This window comes from Lonchura striata, chromosome 2 (genome assembly GCF_050655825.1).
Source record: "Lonchura striata isolate lonStrDom1 chromosome 2, ASM5065582v1, whole genome shotgun sequence".
In the NCBI taxonomy this organism is placed as follows: domain Eukaryota; kingdom Metazoa; phylum Chordata; class Aves; order Passeriformes; family Estrildidae; genus Lonchura; species Lonchura striata.
This window is the reverse complement of record NC_140704.1, coordinates 25,971,167-25,991,477: the sequence shown is the minus strand read 5'-3', so window position 1 is coordinate 25,991,477 and position 20,311 is coordinate 25,971,167. Positions and strand designations below refer to the sequence as shown.

The 20,311-nt window shown below is 36.5% G+C and overlaps 1 protein-coding gene across 2 annotated transcripts in view; it reads right to left on the bottom strand.

Annotated features, from left to right (window-relative positions):
* The window catches only part of GLCCI1 (glucocorticoid induced 1), a 53,826-nt gene that overhangs the window by 31,312 nt on the left and 2,203 nt on the right, over positions 1 to 20,311 (bottom strand). For both annotated transcript variants that reach the window (XM_021538357.4, XM_021538356.4), the window contains exon 2: positions 2,431 to 2,582. In XM_021538357.4, coding sequence (XP_021394032.1) covers positions 2,431 to 2,582 — 152 coding nt within the window. The remainder of the gene's footprint in view (positions 1 to 2,430; positions 2,583 to 20,311) is intronic.

Genomic DNA, 20,311 nt, shown 5'->3' with positions numbered 1-20,311 from the left:
CACCATGAAGACCAGAAACTGTCTCTCTTTTTTTAAACAACTTGAATTCTAAGAAACTTGGAACAGCCATAATCACCACGTTAGCAGAAATGCACAAAATTTAGATTTTAGGTTAACATTTAATTAGGAACAAAATATACCCTCAAAAGAGAAATAATTATTCTACCTACAATGTAAGGTATACTGACAGCATTGTTCTTGAATTTAAAAGTAAAACAAGAGATAATGAACATCAAGAAACCATTTTTCTGTATTCGCATGTTTCATTGGAGAATAAATTAACTTCTTTTTATTTAACTTAATTTACTATGCATGTATCCCATCAACAACTTGGAACTCATCCTCAATTCTTGAAATTAGATATTAGACTTCAAAAAACACAGAGCTCAAACAACAAAAACCTAGACATACACCAAAACATAAGACAATGTTTTATGATCATCTTCAAGCCTCCCAAGTGAGAATTTTATTTGGGAAAAAACATCCAAAAACCAAATAAACAAAAAAACCCACCACCTAACAGAAAAACCCCTCCAACTGGAAATCACTGTGCATATCAATATGCTTATTCCATTTTACATATTCGTAGTCCCAAGAAGTGACTCAACTTAAGCACTGAAAAATGCTTGAGTCTGGCACAATTTGAATAAAGAGACTGCTAATATAACTCCATGCTGGAAGATAGCCACAAATGCAAACCTTGAGATCTCCCTGCTCCTATCCCCTTGAAATAATACTTCATTTGGAATGACAACAGTATGCTTTTCCTCTCTTTTATACTTGATTATGCTGAAAAGGTAAAATTTCATTTTTAGTTTCTGAATGAGGCAAAGGGAGGCAGCCAAATATTCACATAACCTGAACACTTACTTGCGCTCACTAGGAAAGGAATTTTACTGCCAAATACTTGGAGCTGAAATACTTATAGAACAGTTTGTTTATCTTTTCTGTAACTAGTGAAAATGTTTGTGAATGTTTAAATATTCTAAATTTTCTATTCGTAAGGGTATTTGTAGAGATTGATATGGATATGCATTTTAAGAGAAGAGTTGAGAAATACAATAACTACAAAGCATGCTACTGAAAATCTCCTGAATGGAAATTATGCTTTCAAAACAGAAACACTAAGGTCATAGTATTGTGAAAAGAAGGCATCTTGAAAATAAATCCAGGATTAAGACCTTTTTAAGTAGATCTTTTGTGACAGTAAATATGGCTGCTGCTTTTTGGCTAAAACTGACTGTCTCATTTCAAAATAAGCAGAACATGAAGACAGCCTTTTCCAAAGAGTCTTCATTACAGCTTCTAAAAATTTTCTTGGAACATTTTAATCATCAGTTTCTCTAATTCATTAAGTAAAATTTCTGAAACCTACAAACCCTTTTTTTTCTTTTCTATGCATTCTGTGCTTATCTTTACCCCATCAAAGTGCTTCCTGTGCTGCATAACACTATATTTTAGCAATGAGGAAACTTCTCTATACATTCTAACTTGTCCTGAGAAACTCAGTATTACACAAAAGACTAGAATCACAGAATCTATTTAAAGATCCATGATAACTATGGATCAGAATTGTGGCACAAGAGATAAACAACTGATTTAACAACCAAACTACATGGCCTGTTAGATTGAAACTATAACTAAAAAGAGCTAGTTTCTTCTAGTTTCCAATTTAGTTTGGAAGACAAACTCAGATGGCTTATTCCAAACCTCAAAAGCACCGCTGAAAAAAACAAGAATGCAGCTCCTTTGAGAATAACTGGGGAGGGGTAGTTAGAATTATGTATTTTTAATCTGTTTGACAGTGATCATCTTTGTGGCAACAAGCTCCGGCACAAGGAGGAAGAAGGTGCGAAAGAACATTCACCTTTCTAGTCGAAGAGCACTGGAGCAGTAGAATGCCCCAGCAACCTACCTGCCAGAGGGTCCTACTAAGGACAGAGCCCTGAAGAGAATGCAAGGCTATCATAAGAGTATCAGGCCATGAATAACCTCAGTGGCCTTCCCTCAGCCCCACACACACATAGTTTTTCAGACTCACAGATTTATTATCATGATTTAGTAAAATCTTTTTTCCTTTGTTAGCCACTGTTATATGGACTCTTTTTCTTAAATAATACTCAGCACAATTTTGCATATAACAGCTTCAAAATAAATCAGATATAAGGCTGAGATTGATATCTGCATATTTAGCCTCAATAGATCTGCCCACATTGAGAAAATTATCTTTAACAACTGTTTTCTAAAAGCATACAAATATTATCATCACATACCATGTTACTGCATTAGCACCGATTAAAAAAAGACTACTGTAACTTATTTTAGGATTTCATATTTCTAATAAAATTAAGAGAATCCACATTTCTTCAGAATTAAATTGAGTAGACATCAATTATATGAAACATCTCTGTCTTGTTTTACTGCTTTTACCTGAGTAGATTTATCTTTCATACATGAAGGGTAGTGTACATGGGGATCACGTGGCCACTGTCCTGTGAGGTAAGGTCCTGTTATTGTGTCCAAAGAAGAAGTTCGCCTTATGGTACCAGAAGTTCTGATTTGCTGGGATTTTGGCCTGTCCACTGTAGAAAACCAGAACAAAATCAACAAAAAAGTCAGGCTAAATTTGACGTGAAATGTTAAAAGCTAGCTATGACACACAATGGCAAGAACATATCAGAAATCTTTGTCTAAATGCCAAGCTGAAGAGAACACCACCACATCAAAGCAAATACATCAGACAAAAAAGAAAAACAAATAGAAAAGGGAAAACTTAAGAGTTACAAAAGCCCCAATGCTTAAGGTGTTCATATCTGCAAAGAGCTCATCCTATGTATTTTCATCAGCAAAAATCACCAAGCAAATTTAAATACAGTGATGATGCAACTCAGGAAAGCCAGACATGCAGAAATAGAAAATATAGTATAGCACTTTTTAAGTCAGCTTGCTTAGCTTTCTAAATACTAAAATACATATCATGAGAAAAATTGTGGTTGTTAAGAGGATGCATATTGGATTTATCCTCTTTTCCATATTATTTCATCATTTCAATCAATTCCATATTATTTACGAGATCCCATTGCAGGCCTTAGCAAGCTGAGAGTGTGACTCCATCTTTCCCTCTGACAGAGGGAAATGCCTTGCAGTCAGAGCAGCTGCCTTGTTTGTTTTCACTCATCATTGTGCCTGCAGTCCTCGACTTCTCCCTGTACTGTTCTCACCACATACCTAGATCATGGAACACTTTTTGCATTTCATTTGGAGAGCAATGTGCAGGGTGATTCACAAGATTAATGTGGGAAAGAGCACAATTTTACAGCATGCTCTCTGGATTGTCTTTGTCTGATTTGTCCTTTAGGCAAAATTACTTCATATACTCATTTTCTAGACTTCACATTAGCCAACCTAAGCCCTACATGGCAGCTACTGTCTGTTCTGCTCATCCCTACTAAAAGAAATTCACAAGTGAGATAACTTCCAAGTTAATCACATGGCATGCACTGATCTGACCCACCAAAAGCCTACTGACTGCTCAGAACATGAGAGCAGACCTGCTGGCACACTTATGAATCCAAACATGGAACCTGGACTTCACAAGTATTTTCTATTAGTTTATCAGCTAGAACTGATGGCTCTCAAAAGGCAGAGTCCATCATCAATGTTATATACAGCATTCAGCACAGTTAGGGTATAGCTTGCACTAATACAGTATGGTTATAGTATGATAGATGAAGACAATGTTAAAACAGACCATTTTAGACAAATATATAGACCGGTTGAAACACTGTATTAGCTACTCATTTTAGGTGAAGGGTTCTAAATAATGCTGTGAATTGGACATGATGTAATGTATCATGATGACTTTCATAGTATAATTATTCTGACTGCCTTATCTATAAATCAAATCTCTACCATTTCTAACAGATCTATCCTTACAGGATTCCAATTATGACAAATTGTAAGAAAGAACCTTGAACTATTAAAAGTAAAGAAGTCTGAAATGCAAAACAGAGATGACAAATTTTAAAAATTAAAGTAGTGTTTACATCTGCACTGAAACACAAGAGTACCTAATGGGTAAAAAGCTACAAAAAATTCTTCCAACCTTCCCTGTCATGCTATGGCACTATGCTACTCTCTCAGCCCAAGTTTTGAAAGTTTCTCAAAAAACACCTTTTAAAACAAGTCAGAAACAATGCGCAAGATAATGTTTGAAGATGAGGAAGTAAAGAGTAAACCCAGAAAACACAAGCCCGAAAGACACAACAAAATATATACAATCAGACAGTTAAGGTTTGTAACTTGTTCTACACCAAGAGGAAAGGCAACAGAAGTCCCAACATTAATAACTAAAATAATGTCATTAAAACTAAAGAGAAACCAATACTACCAAAAATTACTAGTTTTGTTTTTCCATCTTGGAAGTACACTGCAAGTCCCTGTCAAGCCTTAAAGCTGCAAGAAGAAAAAGATCAAGACACGGTTTCCAAAGTCCCTACTATTCATCAATGTTTCTCTGAATTAGGGAAATAAACCACTTCTCAACTGCATAAACCATTTCAAGTTAACACTAATTTAATTACATCCCTATTCCACTGTTGTCTGTGCTCCTTCCATCTCTTTTGAGATGGATTTCATGCCATCCCTATTCCACCATTGTCTGTGCTCCTTCCATCTCCTTTGAGAAGGCATGCACAGACAGATGTGTGAATCCACCTGGCAAAATAATTCATTGAGTTAAATATAATGAAGGCTAAAGTGCGCCCCATTTTTTTTTCCCCCATTACAGCAGAGTTGGCACAACATAATGAGCAGAAACCACCAGGAGAGCTAGAAGAACAGCAGCCCTGTGGTCTGTTCAAAAACAGTTTTGGCTCATCACCTCTTATGTGTCATTAGAACATAAAAAAATAAAGGAGAAGGGATCCATAAGCATGATATTTGAAGGATCTTCTGCAAATTAGTGTTTGACAAAGTGTCTTGTATAGTGATGGACTCAGACATGATGGAATGCCCTGGAGAGCATCACTGTACTGGACCCCAACAGTGGCAGATCAGATCAGCTTAAGTAGTTTTCTAAATATTAGAACTGCTCTCAAGGTTTATTTCTTCATCTTGTTTTTCTCACCTCATCATATATGTGGCTTCCCACTACTGTAGGGAGCTACTATGTAACACTTCTTCCCAAATTTTCATTATCAATGGAATGCTGATGCTACTATCATGAATACCCTTCTCCAGCCCAGATCACTTTCTCTGGTTGGAAACCTCATGCTCCAGTTTTCTCAGAGAATCAAAACAGCTGAAGTGCTTCAACAGCTCCTGAAGATAGCCAACAGACTTCAGCATTCAGAAAGGCTTCAACAATGTGAAGAAATCTCTAAAATTACACACTGTAAGGTTCTGAAGACTGAAACTTCCAAGTTTCAGATTAAAACTCATTTGACAATATCCCAAGCGCATGAATGGATTTTGCTGCAGCAGTAAGTCAAAGGATTCTGTTGTTTTATTGACAAGTGAGACACCTCATATGAAACACAGCCCTACCTCCAGAATAAGCAAACTTAAAATCACAGCACTTAAGCAGTGTAACATGACCTGAGGAAGTTATCTAGAAACAAGAAAAGCAAGACATATGCTTGCAGCAAGGCAAAATACCTCATGACCACTGAGATTAGCTTGGTTGATTAGAGAATAATGATAATACTGCCCAGGTTGTGGATTTGATCCCTGTATGGCTCTTCTCTTAAGAGTGGGACTCCATGATCCCTGTGAGTCCCAATTCAGAATATTCCGTGATTCTATGTGTTACTTAAAATATGCCAGAAGTTTTAATAGCATGTATTTAGGACAAGTTGCTACACCATTCTAGTTATGAATGTTACACAAAATGACACAAGGGTCCACCTGAATACTACAGCTGGCAAAATTCAGCATGATCCTACCTCCCAGCAGGAATCAACTAAAATAACCTGCATGAAATCATGATTCTGCATGCTGCATTGAGAGCAAAGAGAGTTCTAGTTATACCACCTAGACTGACTGAAAAAAGGTTTCCGTTTCTCTGACAGCAAAATGTAATTCAGTAAGAGCCTAACACGACAGTTCTTTTGAAAAGGACATGGGGCTCAAATAAAACCATCTGCTGCAGTTCTAAAATGAAGAGCATGCCTTCCCATCTAGGATAGAGGCAGCTAACCTGCACATAATCTGAAAGCCATGTTCACAGTCCATTTTTAGCTTAAATAGCTTTGTGCCACATGTGCAATGAGGAAAATCACCTGCAACAGAACAGCAGGACTGACAGCTAGCACTGGTAGCAGTAAAAAAACTGGTTCAGCTCAATCTACCAGAGCTCATCTGTCAACATCTTTTCTTCCCATGTTTCTTTCAACAGTTAGCAAATTCAGTTCAAATTTGGCCAGAACTTTTCCACTCACATACTTGCATAGATATAACTGATTTTAAAGGACTAAAATTATCCTAAGAATCTCAGATAACACAGACTACTCTCAAACTGAATGAAAACCATGACATAAAAATAAAATTTATTATTCTCCAAAACTAGTATTGTCATTTCACTATTGATGTCAGCTAATTGTGACACTGTCCTGCCAAAAGGTTAGACAACATTCTTGCAGTAATTTCTTAATTTCTTTTCTCAAAAGTTGTTTTTTTTTTTTAATTTAAACTATTAACCCAAAACCATGAAGTATCAGTATTAGATTCCACAATCGTTTTCATGAGATGTTGTTTCTCTTCAGTTTAGTTGCTAGCACCCTGCACAACCTTCTGGTCACAAGCTACTCATGAAATGAGTCCCAAGCTTAGGACTCATCCATTCCTGAAGAATTTCAGATTTTATCTAGGAAATAAATATTAACTTCAAAAAACTTCAAACACAACTTCAAATAAATACCAACTTCAAAAGAATTTTCTACAAAAATACTCTTGGGAAGAGTCACTATGATGGATATCCTAGTCTGTCTAAAAATCTTTTCAAGAGCCACGAAGTCAGAGTTCAAATAGTCTGGCCCAAAGGATATTCAGAGACTATGTATACCACAAAAAAATAGCATCAGATATTTCTAGGACATTCCTATCAGATCTGACAAGAAATTTACAACAATCTACTAACCCAATGAGATGCAGAAGTGCCAGTGTGATTGCTTCTTAAATAATGAATTATGTGGGAATGCAGTCTAGGAAATCAAAAACTAGCAATGAAAGCTGAATATTAAGGAATGGTGACCCACAGTGAATGATGGCCTGACAAAATTTAAGTACATTTCCCACAGCAGCTACTGATGACTGTCCTACACCTAATTTAAAGTCCCCTCTCCTGTTACACCTTGTAAATGCATGAAAAAGGGATACCTTTGCTCTTGCTTACTTTGGACAGTGATTCCCTGAGTACCATAAAAGCAGACTTCTGGATTCAAGAAGACTCTGTCTCTGAAAAGCCTGGTCAAGGGAGGCTTTTCTTCTTTTTTGCTTGTTTTTTAAGCATGTATATAGTGACATGGTACTGACATCTGAATGCATATCTGATTGGTCTCCCCTGTTCTGACTATGTAGGTAGATGGTCAAACTGGTGCGTGTTTAATTTGCAGAACTGGTCTCTATGACTTTGCCAGGAAAAAGATTGAATAATGGGGATTCAGAGGCCTCTCTAAAAAAATATTTCAATCTTCATTCTCAAGGAGGCTTTTCTCTTGTAATTGGAGCCAAAATCTCTCATGAAAAAGATTAACAAGGGATTTGGGGTCCCCTGAAGTTTTACTCCAGAGGAGTAAAGAGATCTGTTGGCTCAAAAGACATTTCCCAGTGACTGACGGACTTGTTTCTGACCCAATCTGCTAACTGGCTGCATGAATGCATTAACAGTTCAGAAAGGTGCAGAGCAACAAAGAACATGCTGTTTGCCACGTACTGCTCATACAAAATAACAAAAAATAGGATTTTAAATAGGATCTTAAAAAACCCACAGCACCCTTTTATGTAATTGAAAAGAAAAAAAAGTTAAATTACTGCACTCTTCCTTCATCATTTCAAATTAAAATAGCCTAATCGTTTTAATAGCTTAAAACAAAACACTAGCATTTCAAAAATTTAAAAGGCAGTACAGTGCTTTGCTACCAAAATTGTAATTCTAAGAGAATATAAGAAGAGACAGTCTTTTTAAGCTACCTTCTGATACATCTCTAAAGTACCTTACATTCAGCTCCTTAAAATGTGTTTTCATTATGTGCACTACACTGGTTTTGGTTTAGTTCCCCAGTTTATATCTTTAGAAATTACAAGAGAGAATGACTGAAAACTAAGAGGGCTGACGTTCTGAAGTTACTACCCTGAAGAGACAGACACAATACGCTCTAATTTCCTCTTATCATCCTAACTGAAGGGGAAAATAAAGGCAGCACAGAACAGCACCATAATCTAACCAAGGCTCCAGCAACCAAAACCAAACAAGCAGAAAGCAGATTACTTCTTGAGAGCGAAGATCTTTTCAGAGATCCAGGTTCACGAATTATGTACTTTCTGCATCTAGAATTCTTCAGGGAGAAGAAAAAAATAAAGAGGGGGACCAGTCTTCCACACAGATCATTTCCACACAGTCTGGTAGTCAGGGCCGATTTGGTTTTGTACCTAACAAGGCTTATCAGATTGAACTGCAAGAAACAGAAGTCTATCAAGACGTCACCAATACTGTGAAAACAACATAAGACAAAACCAGCTTGTCCCTTCAAAGGAAAATTGTACACACACTGACCCACAGTATGGGATTTAGGAATCAACTATACTATCTTTTATAGCTATGACCAAGTCATCTAAAAAGGGAAGAGATCTTCTGATTAGCCACTGAATCCAACCCATAGGTTAAGGCACTCCCTTCCATAACGGAGGTTTCATGCAAGACTCTCAAGGACTCGTAGCCATGCAGGATAGCACAGGGGCAGGGCTAGCATGGATACCAGAGGAAGTAGAACACATGGATGAATTTGTAGGTATATTGCACTGGACCTGCAGTTGACTCAAAATCCTGGTCTCTGCCTCATGTCCCTTATTCGCCCCAACCACATGTCAAGTAAAATGTGACTATGAATATATTTCAGAAGTCAGATTTTGTTCACAGCAAAACTCTCCTGTTTAAAATCAACATTATCCTTAGAGATCAAACACAGAAAGAATGCTCTAATCTCCATAAGAAAAGTAAACAAACCATATGGCAGAAAGTTGCAGCCCGCTAAAGCTAAACTATTCTTCTAACAAGGATTACTGCTGGCATGCACAGGACCTGTAGGATTTCATATCACAAAAGCCTGCTTTGTTCAACAGATGTAACCTACACACTTGCACTCTTCTAACAGGATGACATGTAGGTAAAAAACACTAATTCCAAACTTCCATATTTTTATGTATTTCATGTTTTTAGAATATATTTTTCTTTGTAAGATTATTACTCCAAATTGAAATACTACACAAGTGTCTAAACTTAGTATCATTCAATAAAGTGTTTGTACTATAAAGTTAAGACAAATTTGATTGGAGCTCAGCAGCTAAGTACTTGGGAAAAAGCACACTGAAACAACCATCCATTAACTGTTAGACACTTCAGCAGATACAGAGAATTTCCTTCCTTTTAGTTCATTAATTTAGATCAGCTGAATCATCTATTCTATGTATCCAACACTGAGAAACAAACTGGCAACCAAGAACAGCTCTAAAGCTTGGGGTATTATTTTTATTTCCAATATATTAATAATTAAAATACTGAAGGTCATTATAAACACATGCAGTTGATTTAGTAACTGAAGAACACTTTTTTCAAATAAATTTGATGACTCTGAAGGGTTTTTTTGCTGTGGTTGTTATTATAAAGACAATACTTAAAATTTAACAAGAAGTAGAAAGTGAGGGTTTTGTAAACCTTCAATCTAATTCTTCTTTCCATCAAAATGCAGCTGGACATAATAATGAATAAAACAAATCAGAAGGAACAACTCACCATTTTCATAATCAAAATACACAAATAACTGTAATCAATGCACAGAGGCTATACAATGCCATCATAATGATCACCAATTATTAGAGACAGAAAGCATTCTCCCAGCTAGAGCAAATTACACTAAACAACAATATATTTTTCTGAAAAAAAATGAAAAATAGAAATGTAAAACCAGACTAAAATTGATTGCCTAAATGAGAATGCTTAACTTTGATGATTAAATAAATGATCTTTTCATTATCATAGAACATAAACATAGAAACAAAGGACTAGAAACAACTTCCTAAATCTGGAGCCCACTTTGCAGCTATCACTGACAAAATACATAATCACTTCAAAACAGACTAAAGTCAAATCTTACATCAGCTATTTGTCCTCACAATTCCTACTGGAAAAATAATTCAGGAACTTAACTTTTCCTGATGGTTTCAAGCCTTCTTACAGTTTAATATATAAATATTTATACTGCCAATCTAATCCACCCACTCATTCCCTTCTTTGCTCACCTGACAGAGCAAGTGTATTTTTATTCACATTTTTTCAGAATCACACAGTTTAACTCCTAACCTGCGAGTCCTTCTCTGAGTCAACTCCAGTTTGATTTTACTTTTCTTGACCTGTGGAGCATGAAAAGGGTGTGCAGTACTCCATTTAATGCCTCAGAAACCCCTGTGTGGCCAAGTGCTCTTTATGTAAAACCAGGCCTGTGCCCAGAAGTTTTTCAGTTGCTTCATGTTGGCAGTTTAGAGATCTCACCATCACCCAACTCCACCCTCCAGAATTTTCAAATTAGATGTTTCTCCTGTGAGAAAAAGATACTCTGATCAAGCACAACTCCACATACATTAACGGCCAATTTTTACTCTTACATCCAATTTTTTAAACTCATTACTTCAATTCCCATGGTTCTTAAATTCTTCTTGCATAATCTTCCTGTGTACTAATTAAACCTCTCAATATTCATCAACAGTTTCATCATCCTAATTTCAAAATTTGCCTAAACAGATAAGATCTACTTCCCGTCTAGTTCATCAGTTTTCCTATCAAATCAGCCAGGTTAGCATGACACCACTTGGAAAGCTCATTTTGCACTTTAACATTTCTCTCTAGTTTCCACCATCCCTTCAAATTTCTTCTGAAGTTTCACCAACAGTTCTTCATGCTTTAGAACTGGACACAATGTTTTTCACATTTTTAAAACATCAGCATTGATGATGTACCTGCTATACTCAGGAGGTATCTATTCTCTAATGATATCACCCCTACTAACAAGACTGCCTCAGAAATTTGAAGGTAAGTGTCAATTTCTGAGTAGGCTTTTCTAGAATCCTGCAATGCAGATCTCTGAACTGACTTTACTGAAATACGCAATCTGTATTTACCACAGTCTTGGTAATTCCTACTCCAAATTATCCTTGTCCCTTACAATTTTGGGGTTTTTTTTAATATTTCTGGGTTAAAAATCACTGTTCTTATGGAAAGTGATTTCTTTGACTTTTTTCTAAGAAGCATTGAATAGCATCTGTGCTATTTCCTCTGAGACTGTAGCTACTATTCCTTGGAGCTGATTTTGAACCCATACATTCTAGCAAATCAGTCTCAGATCATTTTCAGAATTTTTTTCTTCATACCAAACGGTTACAATTTTTTCCTCATTTTTCAATCTGCATGTTTCTATTATATCTCTTAAAGTACACAAAGTCCAAGCCTGTTCATGTTTTAAAATTTTCAGCTAAGGTTCACCTTTTGATTGGTAACATGACATTGTTTCCTCAGTTCTTCCTGCTGTTTCTTGCAGGCGCTCTGCTTATTCCTAGCAGCCTTTTCGAGGTAAGTATCCATGCAATCAGATCACATCCTTGAACTTTTCTGATGTCTGAAAGACTCCAATAGCATTAACATTTTTCATTAAAACAGATTCTCTACAATTCAAGGCAGAGCAACACCGTTTAGACAAATTTTCAAACTACTTCCTTCCAAAATCCAAAACTTTACTCCCGATTCATGAGTTTTAAAGAAACCTCTATGTAGGATTTTCTTCTTTTGATGTATACGCGTGTAAATTTGCATAACTGCACAAAGGCTAGATCTAACATTTCTTTAATGTATGTACAGAGTCAGCACACCCATTTCTTCTGCTTCTCTGAAATTTTGATTTGTTACAGTTGGTAATTCCTATCTTCAATGTGGCCAGTCTAAGTTTGTACTATAAATCTTGAGGTCAAAAGATCTCGCTGCATCCTTCAACTTCATATTAAAGGCTATACACACCACTAAACACAAATCATGCACCTCTAATCATCTGAATAGCTGAGTTCCTTCTTTGGAAGAAATTAAGGTAGATCTATGCAACAGATTTACAAAATATTTCAAATAATGTATGGACTGCATACTTTGCTAAAAAATTTGTTTTGAAAGAATGAGCCTCTCTTTCTACAGCAACACCCAAAGTTTATTTGGATCTTCCACATGGGCAATATCCTACACAGAGTATATGTCTGCAGTCAGTTCCTTGTATGGACATTTCTCAAATACACATTACTTTTAGATATGCATGAGTTAATCACATTTTTGTCCATGAGAAATTTTTCTCTTCCAGATTAGGCCTTTTCCGTGCTCCCTTTGAAAAGAACAGAAAGTATTTCAAATGTATTTTATGGTTTCTTTGTGGGTGAAGAAAACATTGCAAAGAATTATTGCAGGCAGGTTATCAGGTATAACAAAGGAGCCACTGAAGGTGAAATAGCTGAGGAATCAGAGTATGGGAGAAAGGAAGTGTGGTATTCCACTATCAATTGCCACAATTAAGCAAACACCATTATCAGTTAAGAATGAAGATTTTAAGACCTTGAACAGAAATTTACTTCTGTGAAGACAGCTTCTCCTTTAACCTGGCAGCTTCCCAGCTACTGTGTAAACCTAAGTCTCATTCTGCATTCTTCAGCAGTTAGCTGGTATTTTTAGAGTCACACTGGTCAAAGTCTGTTCCGGGACATGGCGTAAATCTGAGTTTAACTTTCAGTGAGCAGCTCAACTCTTCATTGTTTTGAAAAGCAGTAAGTTAAGGTATCACATATAACAAAGATTTACAATAATATATGCTGAATATGGAAGTATAGCACCTAGCTCACAGAGTCAAAGCTGCAAAGCTACTTGGTTTTCACAATGTACTTTCCAGGGCTCCAGATTCCAGAAAGACTGACTAACTGACAATCAGCACTGAATTGGATTCCATGTGTGAGCAGTGGACTCAAACGTTTCCAGAGCAGCACCACTCTGATACCTACTAGAGTCACCACCATGTTCTAGTCCTACTGGGCTAGGGAGCTCTGCCATGGCATGCAGAAAGAGTGGTACTGGGATCACGTTAAATACCTACAGAAATTCATAGCTCTTGTAGAGCTGGCTCCTCTATGCTGTCTCTCCGTAGCCTGAATTATGGGAACACAGAGCAAAATTTTCAAAGTTTATCCAGCAACATTTCTGATGCAGCATGCATACAGCACTTCATCTAAGAAAAGCAACTGCACTGTTATCCCTGAGAGCTACCTGTTCACAAATCTGGGATTTTATATCTGCACTTAAATAATCTGCCTCCTAATAGTCAACTTCTGACTTCATGGCATAATTTAAAGTGGGGTTTGTATTTACAGTGTAAATTGTGCAGACTATAATTAATTGAATTAGCTAGTAATTGAACACTGAATAACAAAAACTTGCTTACTGGTAAGAACACATTACTTCCAAATGATAGCTTGGTCTCCAAATGCTGACAAATGTCAAACAATTATTAAAGTTTTTATTTGATTTTTTTTTTTTTTAACTGCAGCCCAAGCACCTATATTAAAATGTTTGGGGTTTTTTCCTAACCATGAAGACTTTTTAAAAGTGTAGATACCCAGGTAATCCAGCTAGCTAACCTTTACTAATTATTTCTTTCAGAACTCCAGAACAGGCATTGTAAACCAAAAGACCTGAGATAAAAAGGTACATAATATAACAATATCCACATTGCCATACATTTAATTGGTTCACAGCTGAGTAGCTACTGTTATACAAAACATTTCTATAAGATAGATTTATACTTATTATATAATATTACAATTAATTTAGCTATAGAAATTCATTTCAAATTCAAGTATGAGTGTCAGTCATCCTGCAATGACCTAACAGTCAGAAATAAGTATTAATTCATGAAGTTCATAAGTGTGTTTACAACACTACTTCATGGCTAATGATAAGAGCATAGGACAGGAGGCTGAAGGTAGCCTTCTTCAAACAGGTGACTAGCATTGTTCAGAGAATGAGACACTTAAATTATTATTCTTATTTAGACTAAGCAGATTGAGAAGAAAATATTCTAGAGGATGTTAAGATTATTCAAAAACCATGACAGAACTGCTACCTTCTGCTCTTGTGAGCAAAATACAAGACACTTTCTTCCTAAAGAGGAAACAATGCATTGTTTGGGTAAAGCTAGTTTCAAGTTGTGCAAAATAAATGGCATGTAAGAACCAATGCTGTTACTCACTCATGTGAGAACAATGTACATTGCAAACAGCTACTCCTCAATTGACACCAGCAACAGTGAAAGTCAAGTCCTAAAAACACCATCAGTGGCATCATGTATCACTGGGGCATATGCAACACTAAATAAAGGAGCCTAACCATACAGTACTTTGCATTAGGGTTTCAAAACTCAAGTTCGTAACATTTCATGACCCAATGGGAAGTATATACAAACTGCAAAGCAACAATATCTACTATGGAAAGCTAATTAAGAGATCTACTACTAAAAAAATTAAAACTCCCCATCACAACCATCAACAAACCGTTTAGGTTAATCCCCTATTTACATTTTTTTGTGTGCAGAAAACTGTTATAGCTTGAGTGCAGGCACTCACACCTTCTGGGTGTTTTTTCTCCCTGTCAGAGAAAACTAATCTAACAGGGTGAGTAGTTTGGCAGCAATCAGCAGCAGCAGCTAGGAAGTGCATATACCAAAGGAGGAGAAGTGAAATGAACACACCCAGGACAGAGACGGTATGACAGGGCCTGAGACAGTAGGCTGAGGGCACTCCTCAACACAACCACCCTTCACCTGCCTGTGCTTCCTTCCAGGACAGACTTCCAGGAGCTACGTGCCTTCCTCTGTCCTACCAAGGAGACATTGCTGGAGCAAAGTTATCACCAGACAATCCCAGGGGGCCATGTAACAGAACAGCTCTGGTCCTAAACCCAGACTCACACAGCTGGGAGAGTAGAGAAGAGTCCCCAAGAGCTCATGTTTTTCAGTTTCAACTGTGGATGAGGGCTTCCATCGACACCGTCTCAGCTTCAGAAAGGTAAGAACCAGAGAGTCCAACTTGCCATTCCAAAGAATTGCTATTGCACACTGGGACATGATACTCTGTGCATTATCCATACCGGAGCAATCTCTGATCCCTTTCAGTACTATTTCTACACCTCAGTACTTAATCTCCAATTCAAAACTATTTGTATGGCAGAGATGAGCTTCAGAGTCAAATCAGATGGGAAAAAAATAAAGCACAACTGAAAGACTATCTTGTTTTGGGGAAGTGAATATTCATTCAAAATTGTTATTCAGAATTTGATTTTTAAGTACAAACACCCATTTTCCTTCACCCTGATCTCCAATGCTTTTAATTTTGCAATTACTCAAACCTTAGAAATGGTGACACAAAGGAAAAGGTCATAATCTCAGGCTGACGAGTTACTATGATGTATTCTAATGATGAGATGTAAATAATATTCTACTTGCCTGAAATTGCCTTAAGCCATTGTTTAAGCACTACAAAAGGAGGCAGCACTGAAAGACTAACATAAACATCCATTTAAATACTAACACTAAAGCAAGATGATGATCACTGACAGTTAAATACTTGAGCACAATTTTCCAGTCATGTATAATACAGGGTCATTTTTTTCATCAATAAAAGATACATTTAAAAAAATGCTAGTTGATGTTTAAACTCTACTATTTTAACAACTTCCCAGGAACATATGTGAAATCCATGAAGAGCTACCTATTTTGTCAAGTCCTGGCAACACTGCTCTCTACTGAAGTAACTGTCAATTGATTTAAACAGGAACTTTCATTTTTCACTGCAGGTTAAAAAAAATATTATCTTCTTCAGATGAAGATAATTAATCAACTGGTAAAGCCCCATTTAAAATGTATTGCAGATATTCACTTATACTGAAATACTGAGGAGCATATACTCTATTTCCAATACGTTTTGTATTGTTACAGCTACTGCTTTCAAGTCTATACTTAACTGAAACTTGAGAATTACTGCATCAGTTATTTTTTATAATGATATAGAGTAGTAGCACAAAACCCATTTTAAAAATAACTGGCTTTCCACTGTGAATTTTTGCAATATAGCAGTCTAGACTTGGTGAACACTGACTTTTTTCTAAGATTCTAAGATACACTCCACTTATCTACCCTCCCTGCATTTTAAATACATTTTAAGAACCTCCATTCACCCCACCACCATGGGAAAGAAAAAAACAAAACACAGGAACCATGAATTTCAGAAACCAAATTTCAGTATTTGCCACTGTTTTACTATGTACAGATGTTGGCAAGTAACTTCACTTTGGCCATATGTAACACACGAATACTTGCTTATGTCCAAATAAGAATTAATGGTCAGGTAGCAATTTAAAACATGTATAATCATATAATTTTTAAGTTTTGTTTTTTTTTTCCATGAAACCGGGAGCTTCTGTCCTCAAAGCTAATGCCTTGCTACAGCACTATTCAAGTTCAACCGAGAAAATACCTTCCTAATTTTTATTTCCTGCAGTTTAACACCTGAAAGAAGCTCAGTTAATTTGTTTTATAAAGCATTATTTATTAAAGGCATTTAATACACCATTCTCATTTACAGTCACATTAAAGCATGTAATTAAAAAGACTCTGAGTTCAGGACAACTGGATCAAATTTAGCCAGGATCTTTTATGTCATCATATTATATTCCAATGAAAGTTATTTTGGGAAGCAAGAGGGACAAAGCTGGAGCAAAGCTGTTTTGGCCATACAAGTATGGGAATACTGCATTATTCAGGGATCAGGAAATAGGAAGCGTCACAAAAATTACTTCCTTACCTACATTTGCTAGAAATAAAGGAAAGATCTTCTTGATCTCTGGCATAAATGCTTATGATGCCAAAATATTGGATGGTTTCAATCCAGGATATTAAAATAGTTCTACCTTTTGAAGTACAAATTTTGGTGTTTTTTAAATATTGATATCTCTCACAAGTCTAGAGATCAACAATATTGTTTGTTTTACTCCACTCCTAATTCCACTAGCCTAAAACCAGACATATATACTTCTTACGCTGAACTGGGTTATGCAGTTGTTTTGCATCTTTTGTAATTCCTTTCTCTCACTCATGTTGGCAAATCTTCAGGAGTTATTTTGGGAAGTAAAAGGCACTGGGAACCTTTAACAGCCAAACCGATTACAGTATTTTTCATATGTCCTTAAAACTAACATTTGTCTTTAACATTTGGAAATGGAATGGCAAAAAGTTTGTACTATAAAATGTGTAAGTGAAAGTTGCAATATATGAGGCATAATATTACAGTACCACCAGAGTTAAAACTAAAATCAAAGCATTTAGTGAGAGCAGTGTTGAGTTTGAATCATAGAGAAGTCATTTACAACCTCCTTGTATACAAAAGAATAATGTATCACGAAAAAAGAAACTAAACAGGAAACCCACTCTCATATTTATACAAGCTACCTTACATAACAGCAGATGCTGATGATTTTATCCAGGTAAGGTAAGGAGGAAGAGGTTGCTTTTTTCTTTAAAAGATGTGTCCACAGGCAAGTAGCAAGTTTTATTTGACATGTCCAAGGGTTTGGCTTTTTTGGATTGTTACTGGAACATCCTTTGTCATAAACCACACAGCTTAAGATTCTGTTGACATTACTTTTATGCACTCAGAGATCTAACAGATATATTCCCTCTAAGAAAACCACGAGTTGTTACATTCAACCAGACACTTTTTCCACTGCCAGCTCTCCAAAACATGAACACACACTATAAAAAAATATCTACTAGTAAGGAATAAACACATTTCAAGAAAGAGGAAAGGTGCTGACTTGCACATTCCATATTTATCCTATGATACCAGGTCTTTCCCCTCTTCTTCCCTCTTTTTTTAGCACCTTAAAAATATATATGTAACATTCACGATTTCTCACCCATTCAGCAACAGTACTAAACAAATACTGCTACTGGCATTGACAGCTTCCTAACAACTAAAAATACACAAATTTGCTTAAAAGAAAATATCATATTATTGAAAGTTTCAATAGTCCTAAAAACACAGGGATTTTGCTACAGAACAAAAACCCTTACAGTATACTAGAAAGAAGGGGTAAAAAACAAGATGATGGGAGAAAAAACAGACCATGCTGCTTTCATTCATGTAGTAGTGATGTCAGTGCCTGCAGTGGTAGCTGCTCTGACCTGTAGAGGCTCAAAGCTGGAGTGTTTGCACAGAAATCTCCTTCATAAAGGAACCTCTAGCAAATCACTAGAATACCCACACAAAAAGTCTTAGTGGGATAGTCAGTTCAAGGCATCTATACTGAAAAAGACTGAAAGGAGATGGGGAAGGGACAGGTGTCTTAAGAGAATAACATGTATCCATCAGAATCATAAGCAGTTTCCAGAACAAGCATATTTGTGAAACAATCCAAATCAGACTGCAGAGCCAAAGACAAACACATCTCCTGCACTGGTGAGGAAAACAACAGGATTAAACCTAGAGCCTAAGCTCACATTTTACAGCAGTGGGAAATGGCTTTTAAAAACTGACAAAAAAACTTAATCAAGCCACTTCCCCAAGACTTGCATACTGATAACAACTATAAATAGCTGGAGTAGCATTGTTTAACAAGCCACAGTAAAATGGTCCATGTCTGAAAATGGAACATTTAAATTTTTTTTCAAGTCCTCCATTATTACTGCAGTAGTCCTCCAGCTCAGCAATCAATTTTCTAGATACTGTTATCACCATACACACTACAAACATGTTTTTAGTGTCCAGACATCATTTACTGAGATGCTGAGAACAAGCAGAGAAACAAAGACAATACTACCCCATGGCATGTAACTATATTCCAAATTGTGTAAAAACACCTCTAGTTCTGGGCGGGGGGTGGAGGGGCAGACGAAGGGGAGGTTTGGTAATCTTTTTTCATTTGCGAGACTGAAGAAATAGAGTATCTTATTACTCTCGTCCGCTAGAAAATGGTGCCTGTATTTCAGTAAAATAAAGCTGTTGACGTGTGCAATTGTGGTCATTATTAGGGCGATCACGTTGTTTTCCTTCATTCATTCAGGATTTGCTAAAGGATGTCAGCTTCTGCAGCAGCAGCTGGCTTGACCTGGAGGAGGGGGAACGAATTCTTTGCAGTGCATACAGATTACAGGGTGCATTTCTCGACGCACCGTTTATGATTTTATACACTGCACTCATTAAACCAAATCAAGCTCTGTGACACAGTTCACCAGGAGGCAAGCTCAAACAAGTTTAATGACAGAAAAGTCATTCAGTATTAATTTATAGTCTGATTTATTAAGGCTAAAATAGCCCATAGATGAAGAAGACTGAAACCACTTTCTAAAATTAAAATTTCCCCTCCAACAAAAAAATCCTACACATTAATTAAGTACTTCACAGCTTTGCAGTATTTTTCTGGCTTGCAGGTAACTGCCCATATTCCTCCCTCTTCAATACACCTTAAGCGTAGGCTTTATACACTGCACCACTACAATGTTTTCCTCCGGGTTCCCATAATTAAATAATTTACTGCTCACCGTCAGCACTGTCACAACTCATACACACAGATATTTTGGTTTTCCTTAGTTTCCCATTAGCATTTTCCAAAGGTTTAAGATGTAAAAGGGACATCGACATTTAATGCTCCATACGGCCAGAAGAAATATGATCTTTAAAATTTTAAATAGAGCTTGAATGAATGAATCAAAACCACAGAAGCTCAGTTCCATTTTCAAGCACGCAAAACTCTGCAGAAATAGACTCTTTTTGAAAAATACATTACAAAGTAACTCTGGTCAGATTATAGCACAATCAATTAGGTCATCAGCATAAGAAGATGCATAGGGCAAATTAACTCCATTTGTAACTGGCAGTGACATTTTGCTCATTTGTAAAATGCTGCCCCAACCTAGGACAATTCTGATGACAGATCTGCCCAAGTTGCAAATACTACAGATAGCAAGGG